The sequence below is a fragment of the Dromiciops gliroides genome, chromosome 3 (genome assembly GCF_019393635.1).
Source record: "Dromiciops gliroides isolate mDroGli1 chromosome 3, mDroGli1.pri, whole genome shotgun sequence".
NCBI lineage: Eukaryota > Metazoa > Chordata > Mammalia > Microbiotheria > Microbiotheriidae > Dromiciops > Dromiciops gliroides.
In genome coordinates, this window is record NC_057863.1 from 438,447,146 (window position 1) to 438,464,391 (window position 17,246).

Here is a 17,246-nt window from a genome sequence, read left to right on the forward strand (position 1 = left end):
ACAGTTTTTAAAGGGATCTTCTAGGATGTTCCCTCACCCATTTGCATGGTGGTGAGGGAGTGTCTTCCAGTACAGGGTAAGCAAAAGCTTGCAGCAGAAAGTTCTGACCTTTGTCATGGATTCGGTGGGGGGCAGGGTGGAGGCGGGGGAAGGAACTTCTCTCCCAGGCCAGAATTAGTGAAAGCTGAGGTTTTGACCTTGGCCATATCAGTGTTGGCCTTATGACAAGAAACTGGGTAGGAGATGACCACTTATCAGTACACGAATGTAACCTGGCTTTGAGCCAAGAAATGGATCTGGGGGTGTTTGTTTCTGTTCCATGTTGTTGGTCCTCAGTTTTAGGTGCTAGAGGTGATCCCCATAGGATCAGGTGTTCAGCCATGGCAACCTTGGAACCAGGATTGAAAGCTTGGTGGTGTGGGCACCCAGGCCAGCATGGAAATTCTAAGACAACAGAGTCCCTAGGACTTGAGCCCCAGGAGAGCTTTGGATTTAAAATTGGGACTGTGTTCTATGAGAACTAAGCCAAACTATGAAGGAAATCCCCTTCCCTTACCAAAGAATGAGGTGATGCAAGGGGGAAGGGGGATTATGCCTCCTACATCTTGGGAAGAATGTTTATATATTTGTGATTTTCTTTTGAAATAAATATTCTTTTTCATAAAAAGCTCCACTGTGTTATACACAGTCAGGGAGGGCCAAGACATGGAGTGGGTATTGGGGGGTGGGGAAAGGGGAAGATAGGGCATAGTATAGAGGAATTCAGGAAGCTAGCTAGTAAGTTAACACAGCAAATTAAAACTGCATCACAAGTCAATGAGGTCTAAGAAACATCAAGGGATCACAAGGGGAGAAGGGAAAGAAATAAGCATTTATATAGTGCCTACTATATGTCAGGCACTGTGCTAAGGGCTTTTTAAATAAATACTCTCTCATTTGATCCTCACAACAATCCTGGGAGGTTTTACTCATGAGGAAACAGAGGAAAACAGGGGTTAAGTGACTTGCCCAGGATTACACAGCTAGTAAGTGTTGAGGCTGGAAATGAACTCAGGTTTTTCTGACTCTAGGCCCAGTGCTCTATTCACTGAACCACCAGCTGCCTCACACAGTAATGCATAGTTCCATTACAAGGCACCTCTTCTAATGTTAGCTGCTTTGATTTTGTTCAAAACTTTTTAAAATTCTATATAATCAAAAATTGTCCATTTTAGATCCTCTCTAACTCTTATTTAGTCATGAGCTTTTCCCCAATCCATAGGTCTGATAGGTAATTTCTTCCTTGTTCCTCTAATTTGTTATTGATGTTACCTATCAAGTCAAAGTCATGTATCTTTTGGGAGATTATCTTGATAGATGGTGTGAGAGTGTCTGCCAGATTGCTTTCCAGTTTTCCCAACAGTTTTTGTCAACTAGTAACTTCTTGTCCCATCACCTGGGATCTTTGGTTTATCAAATGCTAGGCTACTATGTTTATTTGCTTCTACTTATTATGTACCTAATTTGTTCCATTGTTCAATCTCTCCATGTCTAACTTAGTACATAATTATTTTAATGAGTACTGCTTTGTAATATAGTTTGAGACTAGTACTGCTAGGTCCCCTTCTTTCCCACTTTCTTCCATAAATTCTCTTGAGATTCTTGACCTTTTATTCCTCCAGATGAATTTTGTTATTATCTTTATTAGCTCTATAAAATAATAATTTAGTAGTTTGATTGGTATGGCACTAAATAAGTAAATTAATTTAGATAGTACTCTCATCTTTATTAGATTGGCTTGGTCTACCAGTGAGCAATTAAAATGTATCCAATTAATTAGATCTACCTTTATTTGTGTAAAGAGTGTTTTTATTATCGGGTTCATATAGTTCCTGTTTGTTGGCAGGTAGACTTAAGTCTTCTGTAGTTATCTCTATCTTCTATTGCCCAGGATCACACAGCTAGTAAATGTCTGAAGTGAGATTTGAACTCAGGTCTTCTTGACTCCAGGACTAGTACACTATCCACTGTGCTACCTAGTTGCCTGATTAAAAAAAAAAAGTGTAAGACTGAAAAGTTAGGAAAGGGCCAGATTAAGAAAGGTCTTGAAAGCCAAATAGAAGATTTTATATTTGATCCTGGAGGTGATAGAGAGCCACTGGAGTCTACTGAAAGGAAAAAGGGGAAAGAGAGTGTCATGATCAGCCATGCACTTTAGGAAAATCACTTTGATAGCTAAATGGAGGATGGATTGTAGTTAGGAGAAATGAGGCTGGGAGAACAACTAGAAAGACATTATAATAGTGCAGACATGAGGTAATAAGGGCCTATACCAGGGTGGCACCTGGTTTGTATGTGAGGTATGTTGAACCTAGAGTCAACTGGGCCTAACAACAGATTAGATATGAAGGGGGTGTGAGAGTGAAGAATCAAGGATGATACCCAAGTTGCAGGCCTAGATGACTGAGAGGATGGTAGTGCCCTTGATAGTAAAAGAGAAGTTAGGAAGAGAGGAGGGTTTGGGGGAGAAGAATTTTGGATATCTTGACTTTAAGATGTCTATAAATCATTCAGTTTTAGATGTCCAATAGGCAGTTGGAGATATGAGGTAGAGGTCAAGATAGAGATTAGGGCTAAATCAGTAGATCTGAGAATTATCTCCATAGAGATGATAATTGAATCCATAGGAGCTGAGATTGATGTGGGTGGATATTTGGGGTCAAATTGTCCCAAAAGAATTCAAGACTCAGTGACTCAGTTTCCCAAGTTTTATTGCAATACTGTGAGTGACCACAGGGAGAGAACCTGAATAGTGGAAAGGTATCTCTCAAATAGTGAAAGAAAAGACAGTTATATTTATAGTATGGATAAACTGATTATCAGTCTCATTATAATAATCTCCACCTCCGGGAGGTACAGGGGAGGGCCTGTCCTCATTATAATATTCTCCACCTTGGGGAGGGCTTATCTTAATTTGGAGTTCCTGGGGTCCTAAGCCAACCCCCGAAGCAGGTACCTTTTTCTATGGAGGTGTGTTTTGGGGGTTTACACATCATAAGATGAATCTGGGGACAAATTTGGCCTTTTCTGCTCATGTCTCTTTCTGGTTCCCTAGGCTAGTTTCAAAGCACCTTCATTTTTCTTTTATTTCTAGTCTGAATTTCTATAGGCTGTCAATTCCTTTATTGTTATTTGACCTGACCCTTTATGGTCCCATTATGGGTACTGATTTCTGTGGGCAAGAGAACCTAACATCTTGACTTGTAAGTTATCCATTAACTGGGATTTGAGTCCCTTTTAGAGCTAATATCTGAATTAGAACTTTGGTCTTAGGTTTTTCTGTTAATCCTTTTTTTCACCTCCTACATCAAGATCACCAACAATATACTGGGAGAAGAGAAAAGGACTTAGGGCAGAATTTGGGGGGCACTGAGGTAAGTGGTAATGGCTTGAATATCCAGCAAAAGAGATTGAGAAAGAACAGTTAGACAAGTAATTGAAGAAGCAGAGAACAGTGACACAAAAACATGGTGAGGAGAGATAGTTATCAGGGAGGAGAATGATCAAGAATGTCAAAAAGTCTGCAGAGAATTCAAGAAGGAGGCAGAGAGAAAAATCAATTAGATTTACTAATTAAGTGATCACTGGTCACTTTGGAGAGTGGAGTTTCAGCTGAATAATGAAGTGAGAAACCAGGCTGCACAGAGACTTAGAAGAGAGTAAGAGAAGAGGAAGTAGAAGTACCAATTATAGATGTAAGGATGAGACAGACATGGATTTGCTTGTTTGTAGATAGGGAAGAAGCCATTAGATAAGTGTGAATGATATAAAGAGCAAGGAGAAGTCAGGCTAGAATGGGATCAAGGGTGCAAGTAATGGGTTAGCTTTGGCAAGTAGAAGGGCCACTTCTTCACATGAATCGAACGAAGAGGAGACAGTGTGGAAAGACAAATCCTAGCTCTGCAGTTTACTTTATGACCTTTCAAATGCCTCTTCAGGCTCCAGGTTTCAGTGTACCTCTTAGAAAAGAAGGGATAATTAATATTGACTAGGTTTATAATGCTTATGAGAAATGCTTAATTAATAATACTAATGTACTTTAAAAGGTCTCTCAGTAAACTCCAATGACTCCCTGCTTGCCTCTAGGATAAAATATAAACTCCTCTGGTTGGCATTTAAAGCTTTTTCACACCTGGGTACCAACCTACCTTTTCCTAAGTATTATCTATTATTCCCACTTCATATGTTCTTTGATCTCAACTAAGGGAACTTGCAGTTGCTTACAAAAGATGAATCATTTACAATTTAGATGCCTTTGCACAAGCTATCACTCATGCATGAAATGCACACCATCCTCCCCTATGCATCTTGAAATCCCTAATTTCTTTCAAAGCTCAGCTCAAATGGCACCTCCTATATAGGGCTTTTATTCACTTCTCCTGTTGTTAGCACCACCCCCCAACAATAACTTAATGTTTTCAATATACTAATATATATGTACATGCCTCTCCCTAGAGAATGTAGTAAGCTCTTCAAAGGTAGAGAATGTTTCATTTGTGTCTTCAGTATCATAGTGCTTGGCACATTGTAAGTATTTAATAAATGCTCATTAATTGATAAGCATTATTTCACTTAATACATAATGGCTCATCAATAATTATAAGTATTTTGTATTTAGGTTGTATGATATAAGGGAAGTTTATATTAGAACGAGTGACATATATTTCAGCTTTTTTTTACAGCTAGGAAAATGGATTATCCCTTCTTTTCAAATAGAGGCACTAAAGCCTAAAGCCTAGGGAAATTGAGGACCAGAGAGGTAAAAATGACTTGTCCAAAGTCAAACAGCTATTTAGTGGTGGGCTAGGACTTGAATATAGGTCTTCTAGTTCCCAATCCAGTGTCTTTTCCAATACTTCATGCTGTACTTTTGAAACCTAAGGATACATTTCTGCAACCTGAATGAAGCTTCATCTTCATAATTATTTGCTGAAAGTTACGAAAATAAGTATAGAAACCAAGGATTCTCATACACAAACACTGATAAAGGAACACAATTGAACCCCATTCTTTATTCTTCCAATTTTGGAACCAAGTAGAGGAGCTGGAACAGACTTTGGACATTATCCAGTCAAGTCCCTTCATTTTGCTGATGAGGCAGGTGAGGTCCAAAAAGGCAAAGCTTCTCAGGCTAACAAATCTAATTTGCTGCACCGAGATTAGAAGCCGGAGCACAGCCAAACCAGTGCTCTTTCAAGGGCTCCAAAATTTCAATTCCAAGACCCCACAAACCAGCTTCTTGTACTCAGACTTCCTAAGCGTCACACCCTAGATCCAGAACAATTTTCTAGGCATTTGAAGACACGGACACCATTTCTCTGAGGGTTCTTAATTCGTGACTTCACTGCAAATGAAAGTATTCGGCTGTCCATGGGGTCAGTTCACAAGCTAAAGAGCTCTGCTTTCACCTATCCCTGCTACTGAAGCCCAAGGCCCAAAGTTCTGTAGATGTTTCTCAAGAGGAAATAAAAATCCTTATCTTAGAAAGGCGGGAGGGGCTCTTATTCTGCAGAAAGCCTGGAAAGTGAAGAAAAAAATGTGCAAAAGGGATTTGGTGAAGGTAGATCTTCTACTATCCTATTCTACCCAGCTCCATTCAGCTCCGGGCGCCTCTCCCTCCTTACCCCTTTCCCTCCCCCTCGCCCTTTGTACAGGCAGCCCTGTTGTCTTTCCCAGTTTGTTACTAATAAAGTTGTTACAAAGTGACCTTGAGCGTCTATCTCCTCGAGCCCCCGCCTACTTCGATTCCCCCGCCTTCTCTGCCGTAGCCCTCTCCGCCTTCTCCATCCGGGTGCTGAGGTTGGCATAAGAGGCTCACTGCGCCTGCGCGTCCAGTCCCACTCGGTTCGACCTCTGCTGCAGCCGCCCGAGAAAGGTAAGACCAGTGCGCGCGGGAGCCCGACCCGGCCCAACCCGCTGCCTCATTCATTCGGGCCGCTTTCTGCACCAGGTGCAGCGCGGGGAGGAGGGGGAACGCAGCGGCCGTGGGCGCTGGGTTCCGGGGAGGGGAATCGAGGGAAGCGAGTTCCGAGCGAGCATTTGACCTTAAAGCTTGTTTCCTCCCTCCGCAGGCAGAAGAGAGAGCGGCAGTGAACCGAGCCCTCGCCTCCCGCCACCTGATCCCTTCTTCCGTCGCCGCTGCCCCAGTTGCTTCTAAGATGTTGGCCTGCGCCAAGCTCGCCTGCTCCCCCGCTCTGGTGAGTACCCGCGGCGTGGGGGACTCAGGGAGCCGCCGCCCCCCCCCCCCGGGAGCGCCCACGTTGGATGGATGACAGGGGAGGCCACGGTGGACCCGCCGTGCGGACCTTGGGTTCCCGCTCTCCCTTTCTCCCGGTTGCTTTCGGGAGCCCCTCTTTCCTCCTCCCCGGCTAAGGGGCTGCGGGGCTTCTCCTTGGCCCAGAGAGGGGAGGAGGCCGGCGGGGCCTAGCTGTCAGGCTTCATTCACCCCGCGTGTAGGTCAAACCCCCTGGCCCCGGGCCTTGGCTGGTGCATCGGTCGCTTCTCTCCGCGGCCAGGCCCAGCCCTCGGTTGATCAAGGAAGAGACTCCCGTGTCATTGCCACGGTTGTGTGGCGGGGGTCGCGGGCCTAGTTCCGGCGGCCGCGCCGGGCGAGCTCCTAGCCTGTAGGTCAAACTCCCGCAGCCCCGGAGGGAGGGACTTCGCGTCCCCGAGTGGGCGGGGAAGAGAAGGCGCTGCTGGGGCCGCCGGCTGGGCTCCTTGCTCCCGGGGTGTCTGCCGGACCCAGAAGGGCCTGTCTGGGAATCGGGACAAAGTTCTGTTAGGACTCGAGGTGACCTTAGGCCGGTAGAAAGCCAAGGGCATAGGCCGGATTGGAGGAGATCCCCTTGGCTCTTGTGGCTTTGTGTAACTAGAATGTAATTTAATAATGTTCTTTCTGACTTAATGATTAGTGTTTTGCCAGGAAGTTGTAATTAATCTATTAATATTCGGATTTATTTTTTCATTTTTAGGAATTTTTTTGTTTTCTGGAAAATCCAATTACTAAACACAGGATAGAATGTTTTGAGTGACAAATATCAGCTTCTAGGATAACTGAAGTCTAATTAGGAAAACCTTTCCGTGCACCTAGGCTATTTATCTCACTTAACAGGTTTTCCAAAATAGGTTTTAGATTCACTAAAGAGTTGATTCACCGGATAAATTCCTAGAAATCGTTTGTAGTGTGCTATGGTATTAAAATTAGAAATTTTTAATCAGAACATTGTTTTATTTTTTGCATAATGCAAAAAAATGCCCCCTAAAAGACCTCCAAGTCATTATACAGTATAAGTACCAATTCTTTCCTTTTCTAATCTGGAGACTAATCCTATTCAGTTTTTAACCATTGATTGGGGGGGGGGCAATGGGGGTTAAGTGATTTGCCATGTGTCTGAGGCCAGATTTGAACTCAGGTCCTCCTGAATCCAGGGCCAGTGCTTTATCGACTGCACCACCTAGCTGCCCCTAATCATTGACTTTCTCAGAATTTAGGGTGCAAAAAACCCCAAAAGGTCATTGCAGTTCTGCAGAATATGTTTACATAATATTTGGGGACTTAATTTATTTTTTCTTTTATCAGATCCGTGCTGGATCCAGAATTGTATACAGACCAATTTCTGCAGCAGTGTTGTCTCGACCAGAGGTCAGGACTGGAGAGGTAATTGATTATAAATCTTGTGTGTTTTATATGTGTTGTAGTGCTATCTTTTTGTATCCTCTCTCACAAGGATAAAATAAGGGATAGACAGATAGAAGTTCTAAAGATTGAGCCATTTGAGAAGTCTTGCAATACATACATGGGACTAAAGTGTTATAGATTATATATTTAGAGCTAGAAGGCAACTTAGAAATCATCTAGTATTTAGATTCTGGTTCAACTTCCTTGTTTTACAAATGAGGAAACTGAGACCTAGAGAGAGAGGTTAAGTGATTTGCCCAAGGCGATAAAAATAGCAGATCTAGGATTTAAACCAAGGTCCTCAGACTCCAAATATTGTAGCACTGGCTACAATAAAAATATTTTTGCCTATGTCTTAAAACTAAAACTAGCGATACAATTAGGACAATAGTTTGACAATATAGTCATTTAAATAGCCAATAAACCCAGGTACTCCACCTTCAAATGATGTGTATAGTTACATTACATACTCATGGTTTCTAATAAATACATTTCTTACCTACATGTATTAAAACTAAAATTAGAGCAGTATAGTTATGACATTAGTTTGATAATCTAGTCATTTAAATAATCTAACTACTGATTTGACCTTTGTCTTTTTTTATTTTTCTAGGGCAATACAGTATCTTATGGGGCCCAGAACAGGGTGTCTCAGCTAGCACTAAGGGAGTTCCAGACCAGTGCTATCAGCAGAGACATTGATACTGCTGCCAAATTTATTGGTGCAGGTGCTGCCACAGTAGGAGTGGCTGGTTCTGGTGCTGGTATTGGAACTGTCTTTGGTAGTCTGATTATTGGTTATGCCAGGTAACTTTTTCCATATCTAAAAGAATTCATGGTCATTTGCATTGCGTGCAAGCTAATCCAATATATGTTTGAAAATAGCTTTATAAAATACTTTACAAAGTCATTCATTTTTAGTCATTAAAACCATATTTTTTGTTTTGGTGGGCATTGGGGTAAAGGGAAGTAAAGTCCTGTTAGATATATTTCCCTGTTCTTTATTATTTAAGACCTTAGTTTGATATCATATCTTTTGGTTTAGCAATTGATATGCTAAATATGATCTATTATAATCCCTCAAAATATGTGAAATATCTTTAACCAAGTGTGTGTTCACACAGGTGAAATTATAAAATGGCTCTGAAAAATATTTTGAAAACATTACTTGCTTTTCTCAAAATAGTCTTTGTGTTTTCCCTCCCCCACCTTATTTCTAATGTATTTTATTTAGGTTTTGCTTTCTAGTAATTTGGTTTGAGCTTGGTTGTAGATGCATGCCTGTTGAAGTTATTTGTTAATAACAACTGCACAAGAGAAATTTGCCTCTTAGAATGAAAGTAATTATTTGTCTGGAGTTCTTTCAGATTATGGTGTTTTCACTTAGTTTTTCAAATTAAAACTCAAATCAAGGCTGTCAGAGTTCATCTTGTTAGGTATTGACCTTCCAATAAAAGTAGCAATAATATGTATGTGCAGTTAAAACTGATTTAAGCAGCATATTATGGCAGCAGCCTTAAAAAGGTTTAAAAAAACAAACCAAAAAACCTTTGACATCAGCCCTTGCAGACATTGAAACTTAATTAATGTATCAAAATAAGACAGTCATATTTGCTGTGTCTCTTTTTTAGAAACCCTTCACTGAAGCAGCAGCTGTTCTCATATGCTATCCTGGGATTCGCCTTGTCTGAAGCTATGGGTCTCTTTTGTTTGATGGTTGCTTTCTTGATCTTGTTTGCCATGTAATAAATTGCTGCTTGAAATGTTGACATTTAATACAAATTACGGATGTAATTCTGTGTATCTTACTGTGGCTCCCAAAACTGTTGTGTTGGTGTCATGGAAATGTACATTATTTCCAAAGTCATTTCATTAAAGATGATAACTTTAATTTTTGCTGTCACTTGTACTTATTATGTTGAATTTAGCACATGGGAACACAATGCTCTGGTATAAATTGTACTGCTAAGATGAGTGGATCTATTAACTTTTGATCTATAGTGGTTTTTGAATGATGTAAAATGGAGATGTTGTAAGTTACCTGTTTTTTTTTTTTCCATTTTTACCTAAAAGAAATATGTATAAATGATTCTTCCATGAGAAATACTGGAAGTTGTATTTGGTAATATTATTGCAAACGTTGATATAGAAAGCAACATTATATGGAATTGAGTCTCTTCTAAGTTAGTAGTTCATTCATTTCAGCATCAAGCCTGCATTTTAAAGTCCTTTGCAAATAAGATTGGTTGGCTATCATTGTGAGTTAATCTTTGGTTAATGCCTACTTTTAATTATATGTGCAAGAGCCATAGTAAAGATTCTTAAAAATGAACAACATCAGATGTTTAAATACTTTTTAGATATTACAACCTTAAGGTATACAAATCTGATTTAATTTCAGGTTTTCATCTTAAATAAGTTTATGGTTAATCCTACCTTCATATATGTGATATATGATATATAGGAAGTGAAAGTAGCAAAGCTATTTTCTGGTTTGAGTTTGGCTTTCTCATTTAGTCTCATATTCAAATCATGTATTCCAATAAAGTAGCCAAGTAATGCCTCTAGTTGTCACTGGTATTTATATGGAAGAATGAGGAGTAGGATTGGCCAAGAATCTGACATGATTGGTCATAGCAAGCCCAAACCCTGAACACTGAAAGGAAAAGTATTACTACCATGTAATGAAGCAAGTTGATGGCAGTCTTCCTCTATATGCAAAGACCTATCAAAGGATAAAACCATGCTTATCATAATCATACAATGCTTATAATAATGGTTTATAAGAGTATTTATAAAAGTAGAAGTGGAGGAGGGGTGGCCTCCCCTGTATTTTTTTGTTTCTGATCTCATACATATTGATGAATACTCTTTCCCATACTTTGTCCTAGTTGACTTAGTTATGGGGCAGTTAGTTGTAGACAATAAGAATTTAAGAATGAATGAACAATAGAAGTTTTCCTTCTTGGCACTTTTAACACAAGAGAAATAGCACGAAAGTAAAGAAATTATGGTATTTGCCAGAAATTTCTATGAGGAAAATAATCTAGATAGTACAATGTTCAATGAGAAACCAGTTTCCAAAAATTTCATAAAATTTCATGCTTGAAAAATGTTAATATAAGACTGACCCCTCACAACATGATTCAGAGTAAATAAAAGCAAAGTATTACATTAAATAATGATGCTCCAGGTTAAAAGTCAGTTCAGGGGCAGCTGGGTGGCGCAGTGGATAGAGCACCGGCCCTGGAGTCAGGAGTACCTGGGTTCAAATCCGGTCTCAGACACTTAACACTTACTAGCTGTGTGACCCTGGGCAAGTCACTTAACCCCAATTGCCTCACTAAAAAAAAAAGTTCAGCAACAGATCAGTGAATAAATCCAAATTTTCAATGAACAGGGCCAGAGCAAGAAGCGAGTGTGGAACTACTTTGATCTTAACCATTGGAACCTTGAATGAGAAAGAACTACCATAAGTATTAGCTTCCAAAAGACAGGCTAGGGGCTAGGGGTCGGGGAGGAAGGGTAGGGAGTGGTATGCTCCTGTAAGGGGAAAAAAGAGGTTCACCCAGCCCAGTCACTTGTAAATGAAGGTGACCTTGTCTGCACTGCAACTTTGTGATTCCCATTACTGGTGAAAAGACCATTCTGAGAAAACCATGATATCCCTGACTTAAATTAGAGAAGAGGGAAGGTAAGGGATGTCTTGTTGCCAAGGCGTGTTAATCCATGTCACTACATCTATGTTATTCTACCTCTGGTAATGAAAGTTGTGACAGTGAGTCTGCTTGTTAGCACCCTATCCCTGTTGAGAGAAATACTGAAATATGAAAAAAAGCCAAACAACTATCAACCCATATGTATATTATTAATATTATTAGGAGGCATAATTAGACATTAATTGAATTCTTTAATAGTTCCTGGGTAAAGGTGGTATTTTCCTAAGATCTACTGTTTGGTAAACTAATACCTTTCTATGTTGATTGGTAGTTTGGACAACAAAATATTCAGACTAGTGAAACTAGCTACCTCGGTGATAAAGGTCCATTTTAACATTGAATTTATAGTTAACTGAATCAAAGCTTTATATTTACTTGGATTATTGTCTATAGTTTGTGACTATCAACTAAGGAAAGAGTATGGCATTAATAGGTTTTGGAAGCAATTGGTAATTGGTCTTGTAAATATTACTTGTACTATCACTTAATAAATACAAATAACTAATCCATGTTTTTCAAGGTGAATTCCTTATTCATTCAAGAAATACTGTCTACCATGTGTAACATTGGCTGAAAAATCAGAGATGAATAAAATATGGTCTTTGCCTACAAATCAGATAAGACATTTACACATGTGAGTATAATAGAAATTATAAACAATAAGTGCCTTACAAAAACTACAAATGAAACGTCAAGAGAATTTAAAGATCACTTTGGCCTGGGTAAACATAAGTCATCTTGGAGATAATTCATTTGAGCTGGGCATTGAAGGATGAGTTCAATCTCAAAAGGCAGCTATTGGAGGAATAACATTCCAGCTGTCTGTTAATAGCATTCTAGAAATGCTATTAGCTAGAAATGTTCTGCTATTAACAGAGGCAGAAAAATAGTATGTTTAATGAATGGCAAGAATTGATCAGAGAGGAATAGAGTTCACTCATATACAGTAATGTGATAAAAGACCCAAAAGGTAAATTAGGGTCAGATCTTAGAAGGCCCTAAGTTCCAAGCCAAGAAACTGGTTTTAGGGGGGAAAATTTGTTTCTGGGACTCAGTTTCCTCATCTGTAAAAAGCAAGATTAACTGTAGGCCCCTTCCAGCTCTTCTGATATTCAGGGTTTAGTTTTGTACATATTGAATGCTACTAGTACATTCAGGTGGAATAATCAGGAGGCAGGATTAGGGTTGTGCCTGGTACATAGTAGAGAAATCTTTGATTCGTTTTTAGACGAGATCAAAGTTTGTGATTGAGATTGAAGTTATCTTCATAGAAGTCAGAGGTCAAACTTGGGAAGTGAATTAAATTGCTAAAGGAAAGTAAAATGTCAGGGCATAAAACATTGGAGAATCACCTAAATTGAGAGGAAAAGAAAGTGAAGGAAACTTATGAGCAATCAAGTGCAGGGTAACATGGAAACCAAGGAAGGGATCAATAAACCATCAAATACTGCAAAGAAGGCTGATAAAATGCCCTTTGATTTGGCAATTGGAAGGTCATTGGTAATAGCTAGGGAACAGACTCAGGGTACTGATTACAAAGGATTAAAGAGTGATTGGGTGGTGAGGCGGTCAAGATGGCCAGCATGTCTGTCATTGACGTACTCTGAGAAGTTTGCTAGTGAAAGGAAGGAGAGAGATGGAAAAGTTGTTTGTTTTAGGATAGCAAAGACCAATTTTGATTCCATGAGGAAGAGGGGAAGGATGTTGGTGAAGAGGGGAAGACTGAAGATGCAAGAGACAGAGGAGATCATTCTTTTTTTTTAATTTATTTTTTTTTTCCGTTACATGGAAAGATAGTTCTCAACTTTTGTTTATACAAGCTTTCCAATTTCAGATTTTTCTTCCTCCCTCCCCTAGACAGCAGGTAATCTGATATAGGTTATATATATATACACACACACACATACACATAATAACATTAATCCTATTTCTGCGTTAGTCATGTTATAAGAGAAAAATCAGAGCAATGATGAAAAACCTCAAAATAGAAAAAACAACAGCACCAAAAACAAAAGAAATAGTATGGTTCATTCAGCATCTATACTCCACAGTTCTTTTTTTTTTTTCTTGGATTTGGAGATCCTCTTCTATCATGAGTTCCCTGGAACTCTTCTGTGCCATTGCATTGGTGAGAAGAATCTAGTCCATCACAGTAGATCAACACTCAATGTTGATGATACTGTGTACAATGTTCTTCTGGTTCTGCTCATCTCACTCATCATCAGCCCACGCAAGACCCTCCAGGTTTCTCTAAACTCCTCCTGCTCATCGTTTCTTACAACACAATAGTATTCCATTGTATTCATATACCACAACTTGTCCAGCCATTCCCCAATTGATGGGCATCCCCTCAACTTCCAATTCCTTGCCACCACATAAAGAGCAGCTATAAATATTTTTGTACATGTGGGTCCCTTTCCCCTTTCCAAGATTTCTTTGGGAAAAAGACCCAAAAGTGGTATTGCTGGGTCAAAGGGTATGGACAGCTTTATCGCCCTTTGGGCATAATTCCAAATTGCTCAGAGGAGATCATTCTTAGAGCAAATTCCTGGAAGAGGTAAAAAGACGTTATGAGAAGCCCAGATGGAAGAGGTTAGTCTTAGAAGAGATACTTCTCCATCTGATAGAGGATGATGAGAAAAGAAATTTAATATTGAAATTGAGATGTTTCGGTAGATTTTTTTTCCCAGTAGATTTTAAGATTTAAAGCTGAACAGGACCTCAGAGATCAAAAATGCACTCTACTCAGTTTAGAGCGTACACAGGCTCAAAGAGGTGAAGGGGCTTATCCAAGGTGTCCCTGTCCTTTGTGGAAAGGGTAGCATTAGAGTTCAGATGTCTTAGTCCAGTGCTCTGACCAATATACCTGAAGTGGGGATGGAAGGAGCCACTCAGGAATAAATAGAGTTCACTGAGGGGGCTCCTGGTGTTCTCTACACATGTCTGGTTCATAGAATGGCTTCCACTGCTTCATGGATATAAATTGTGGCCCAACTGAAGTGATCTTGTGGCCTTGGAAGAGCCCGGCTGAGGTGCCCTGGAGCAAAGGCACTTCACAAGGAGTCAGAAAATGAATCCTGAAAGCTGGAAGGGAACAAGGAAGTCGTCTCCTTCATCTCCTACCTGAAAGGCTCTCCATTACAATATATGCCACAAATGGTCATCCTGCTTCTGCACAAAGATGTCCAAGGACAGAAAACCTACCACCTTTCAAGGCAGCACATTCCCCTTTGGGATAGTTCTAATTGTTAGAACTTCAGCCCATTGTTCTTGTGCTTTGTTCTACATGCGCCTCTGTTATCTCTTTTTTATATACTCTCTCTTGCTAGCTTCTGCAGCAGCTCCCATTGATTTAATTACCATTTCTATCCAGGTGACTCCCAAATATATATAACCATTCCCAGTCTCTTTACTAAACTGCAGCCTTTTATCATCCAGTTACCTATTGAACATTTCAAGTTGAATATCCCATTTATACCTCAAACTCAGTATATCCAAAACAACCTCTCCCCCAAACCCACTAATCTGAACTTCCTATTTTTATCAAGGACCCCACCATTTTTTCTAGTTTCCAAGGTTTGTAACCTCAGCGTTCTTTTTTTTATTATTTTATTCATTTTAAACTTAAATACAAAATAAGACAAGGAAAAAAATAACATTTTCATGTACACAGCAGAACATACTATAAAACAAATGTCTATTTCATGAAAACATGGAATAAATCCTACACATTGTCTTCAACACAACCCAGCTTTTCTGTGCTTCCTTCTAGGTTTTCTTTTGTTCCCTTCCTTGTACTTTTTATTTTATATTTTTCTCCATCCCCCCCAGGCTACAATTAACTGCAAATATATGTACATATACATATATATATACATAAAATATATATTCATATAAACACATATACATATATTTAAGGCCATACTATACATATTTCTTTTTGTCAGCTCTTTCAGCATCTTACTTCATAAGTCCAGGTCTTTCAATGTTTTTCTAAATCAACAAGCTCATCATTTCTTTTATCACAGTAGTATTCCATCAAAATCATATTCTATCTGAGAGATTATCTATGAAAGTTTCCCCCCAATTTTGTTTTCTTTCTAATCTTAGCTATACTGATTTTCTTTCTTATATTTATTAATTTTTTTAAATGTAATAAACATTTTTATTTATAGTTTTGTGTTCCAATTTTTATCCCTCCTTCCCTCCCTCTCCTCCTCTCCCTGAGGCAGTAAGCAATCCGATTTGGGTTATACATGTATGATTATGTAAAACATTACCATATTTGTCATTTTGTACAAGAAAACTTGATTAAAAGAAAAAATGAAAGAAAGTGAAAATAGCATGCTTTAGTCTGTTCTATCGATATCAGTTCTTTCTTTGGAGGTGGATAGTATGTTTCATCCTTAGTTCTTTGGGATTGTCTTAGATCATGGTATTGTTGAGAATAGTCAAGTCATTCACAGTTCTTCATCAAACAATATTGCTGTCTCTGTGCACAATATTCTCTTGGTTCTGCTCACTTCACTATACATCATTTCATACAAGTCTTTCCAGGCCTTTCTGAAGTCATCCTGCTTGTCATTTCTTATAACACAATAATATTCCATCACCATCATATACCACAGCTTGTTTAGCCATTCCCCAATTGATGGGCATTCCTTTGATTTCCAATTCTTAGCCACTACAAAAAGAGTTACTATAAATATTTTTGTACAAATGGGTCTTTTTCTCTTTTTGGGGATGTCTTTGGGATATAAACCTAGCAGTTTTGCTGGATCAAAGAGTATGCACAGTTCTGTAGCTCTTTGGGCATAGTTCCAAATTGCTCTCCAGAACAGTTGTATCTTTTCACAGTTCCACCAACAGTGGATTAGCATCCCAGCTTTCCCACATTCCCTCCAACATCCAATATTTTACATTTTGGTTATATTTGCCACTCTGATAGGTGTGAGGTGATACTTCAGAGTTGTTTTAATTTACATTTCTCTGATCAATAATAATCTAGAGCATTTTTTCTTATGATTACAGACAGCTTTGATTTATTTGTCTGAAAACTGCCTGTTCATATCCTTAGACCATTTATTTATCAATTGGGGAAATAACTTGTATTTTAATAAATTTGACTCAGTTCTCTATATATTTGAGAAATGAGGCCTTTATTAGAGAAACTTGTTTCAAAATTTCCCGGTTTTCTACTTTCCTGTCAATCTTGGTTACATTAGTTTTGTTTGTGCAAAAACTTTTTAATTTTATATAATCAAAATTATTTTACATTTTGTATTGCTCTCTATATCATCTTTAATCCTAAATTCAGGAAAAACACTTTTAAGAATTTTTTATTTGTTTTGCTGGGGGGAGGCAGCAGCATTGGAAATTTCAGAGCCCTGCTGCCTTCTATTTCTCACAGACTGCCTATTTTCTCTGCTTACCATGTGGCTGTGAATATTTATCATTGCCTCTGTTTCTTCTATATTGCTATAGATTTATTCTCTCTTAGTCTTAAGTAGTTGAATATCAGAAATAGAACAGACTAAGTTCCAATTTTGTGAGTCTCTAAATATTGTAACAGCTACTAGACATCCAAGTCTATATTCCAAAGTCTCCAGTTAGACTTAGCCGTCAAATCCAGCGAGGAGCCAGTTGGAGGGCAACTTACTTGACCCAGCCCAGCAGTGAACTGACCAAGTGAATTTGGTTAGGGGAAATGATTGGTATTCTAAGTTGGAGTCTATTCTTCCCAGTGATGGGCTAGGTACGTAGAAGGGAGAGTTTGTCCCTGGTTCAGGAGAATTGTTTTTTTTTTTCTT

General features: G+C 39.1%; 1 protein-coding gene across 2 annotated transcripts; it reads left to right on the forward strand.

The window, feature by feature from the left end:
• The first annotated feature begins 5,789 nt into the window (after nucleotides 1-5,789).
• ATP5MC3 (ATP synthase membrane subunit c locus 3) lies at nucleotides 5,790-9,608 on the forward strand. Of its 2 annotated transcripts, none has more exons than XM_043993175.1 (5): nucleotides 5,790-5,914; nucleotides 6,111-6,236; nucleotides 7,619-7,696; nucleotides 8,331-8,524; nucleotides 9,349-9,608. In XM_043993175.1, the coding sequence occupies exons 2-5, from the start codon at nucleotides 6,198-6,200 to the stop codon at nucleotides 9,461-9,463; spliced, it is 426 nt and encodes a 141-aa protein (XP_043849110.1). In that variant the 5' UTR covers nucleotides 5,790-5,914; nucleotides 6,111-6,197; the 3' UTR covers nucleotides 9,464-9,608. The 2 variants fall into 2 exon arrangements, with proteins under 2 accessions (XP_043849110.1, XP_043849111.1); XM_043993176.1 differs by having other exon boundaries at nucleotides 5,911-5,989.
• The last annotated feature ends 7,638 nt before the right edge of the window (nucleotides 9,609-17,246 follow it).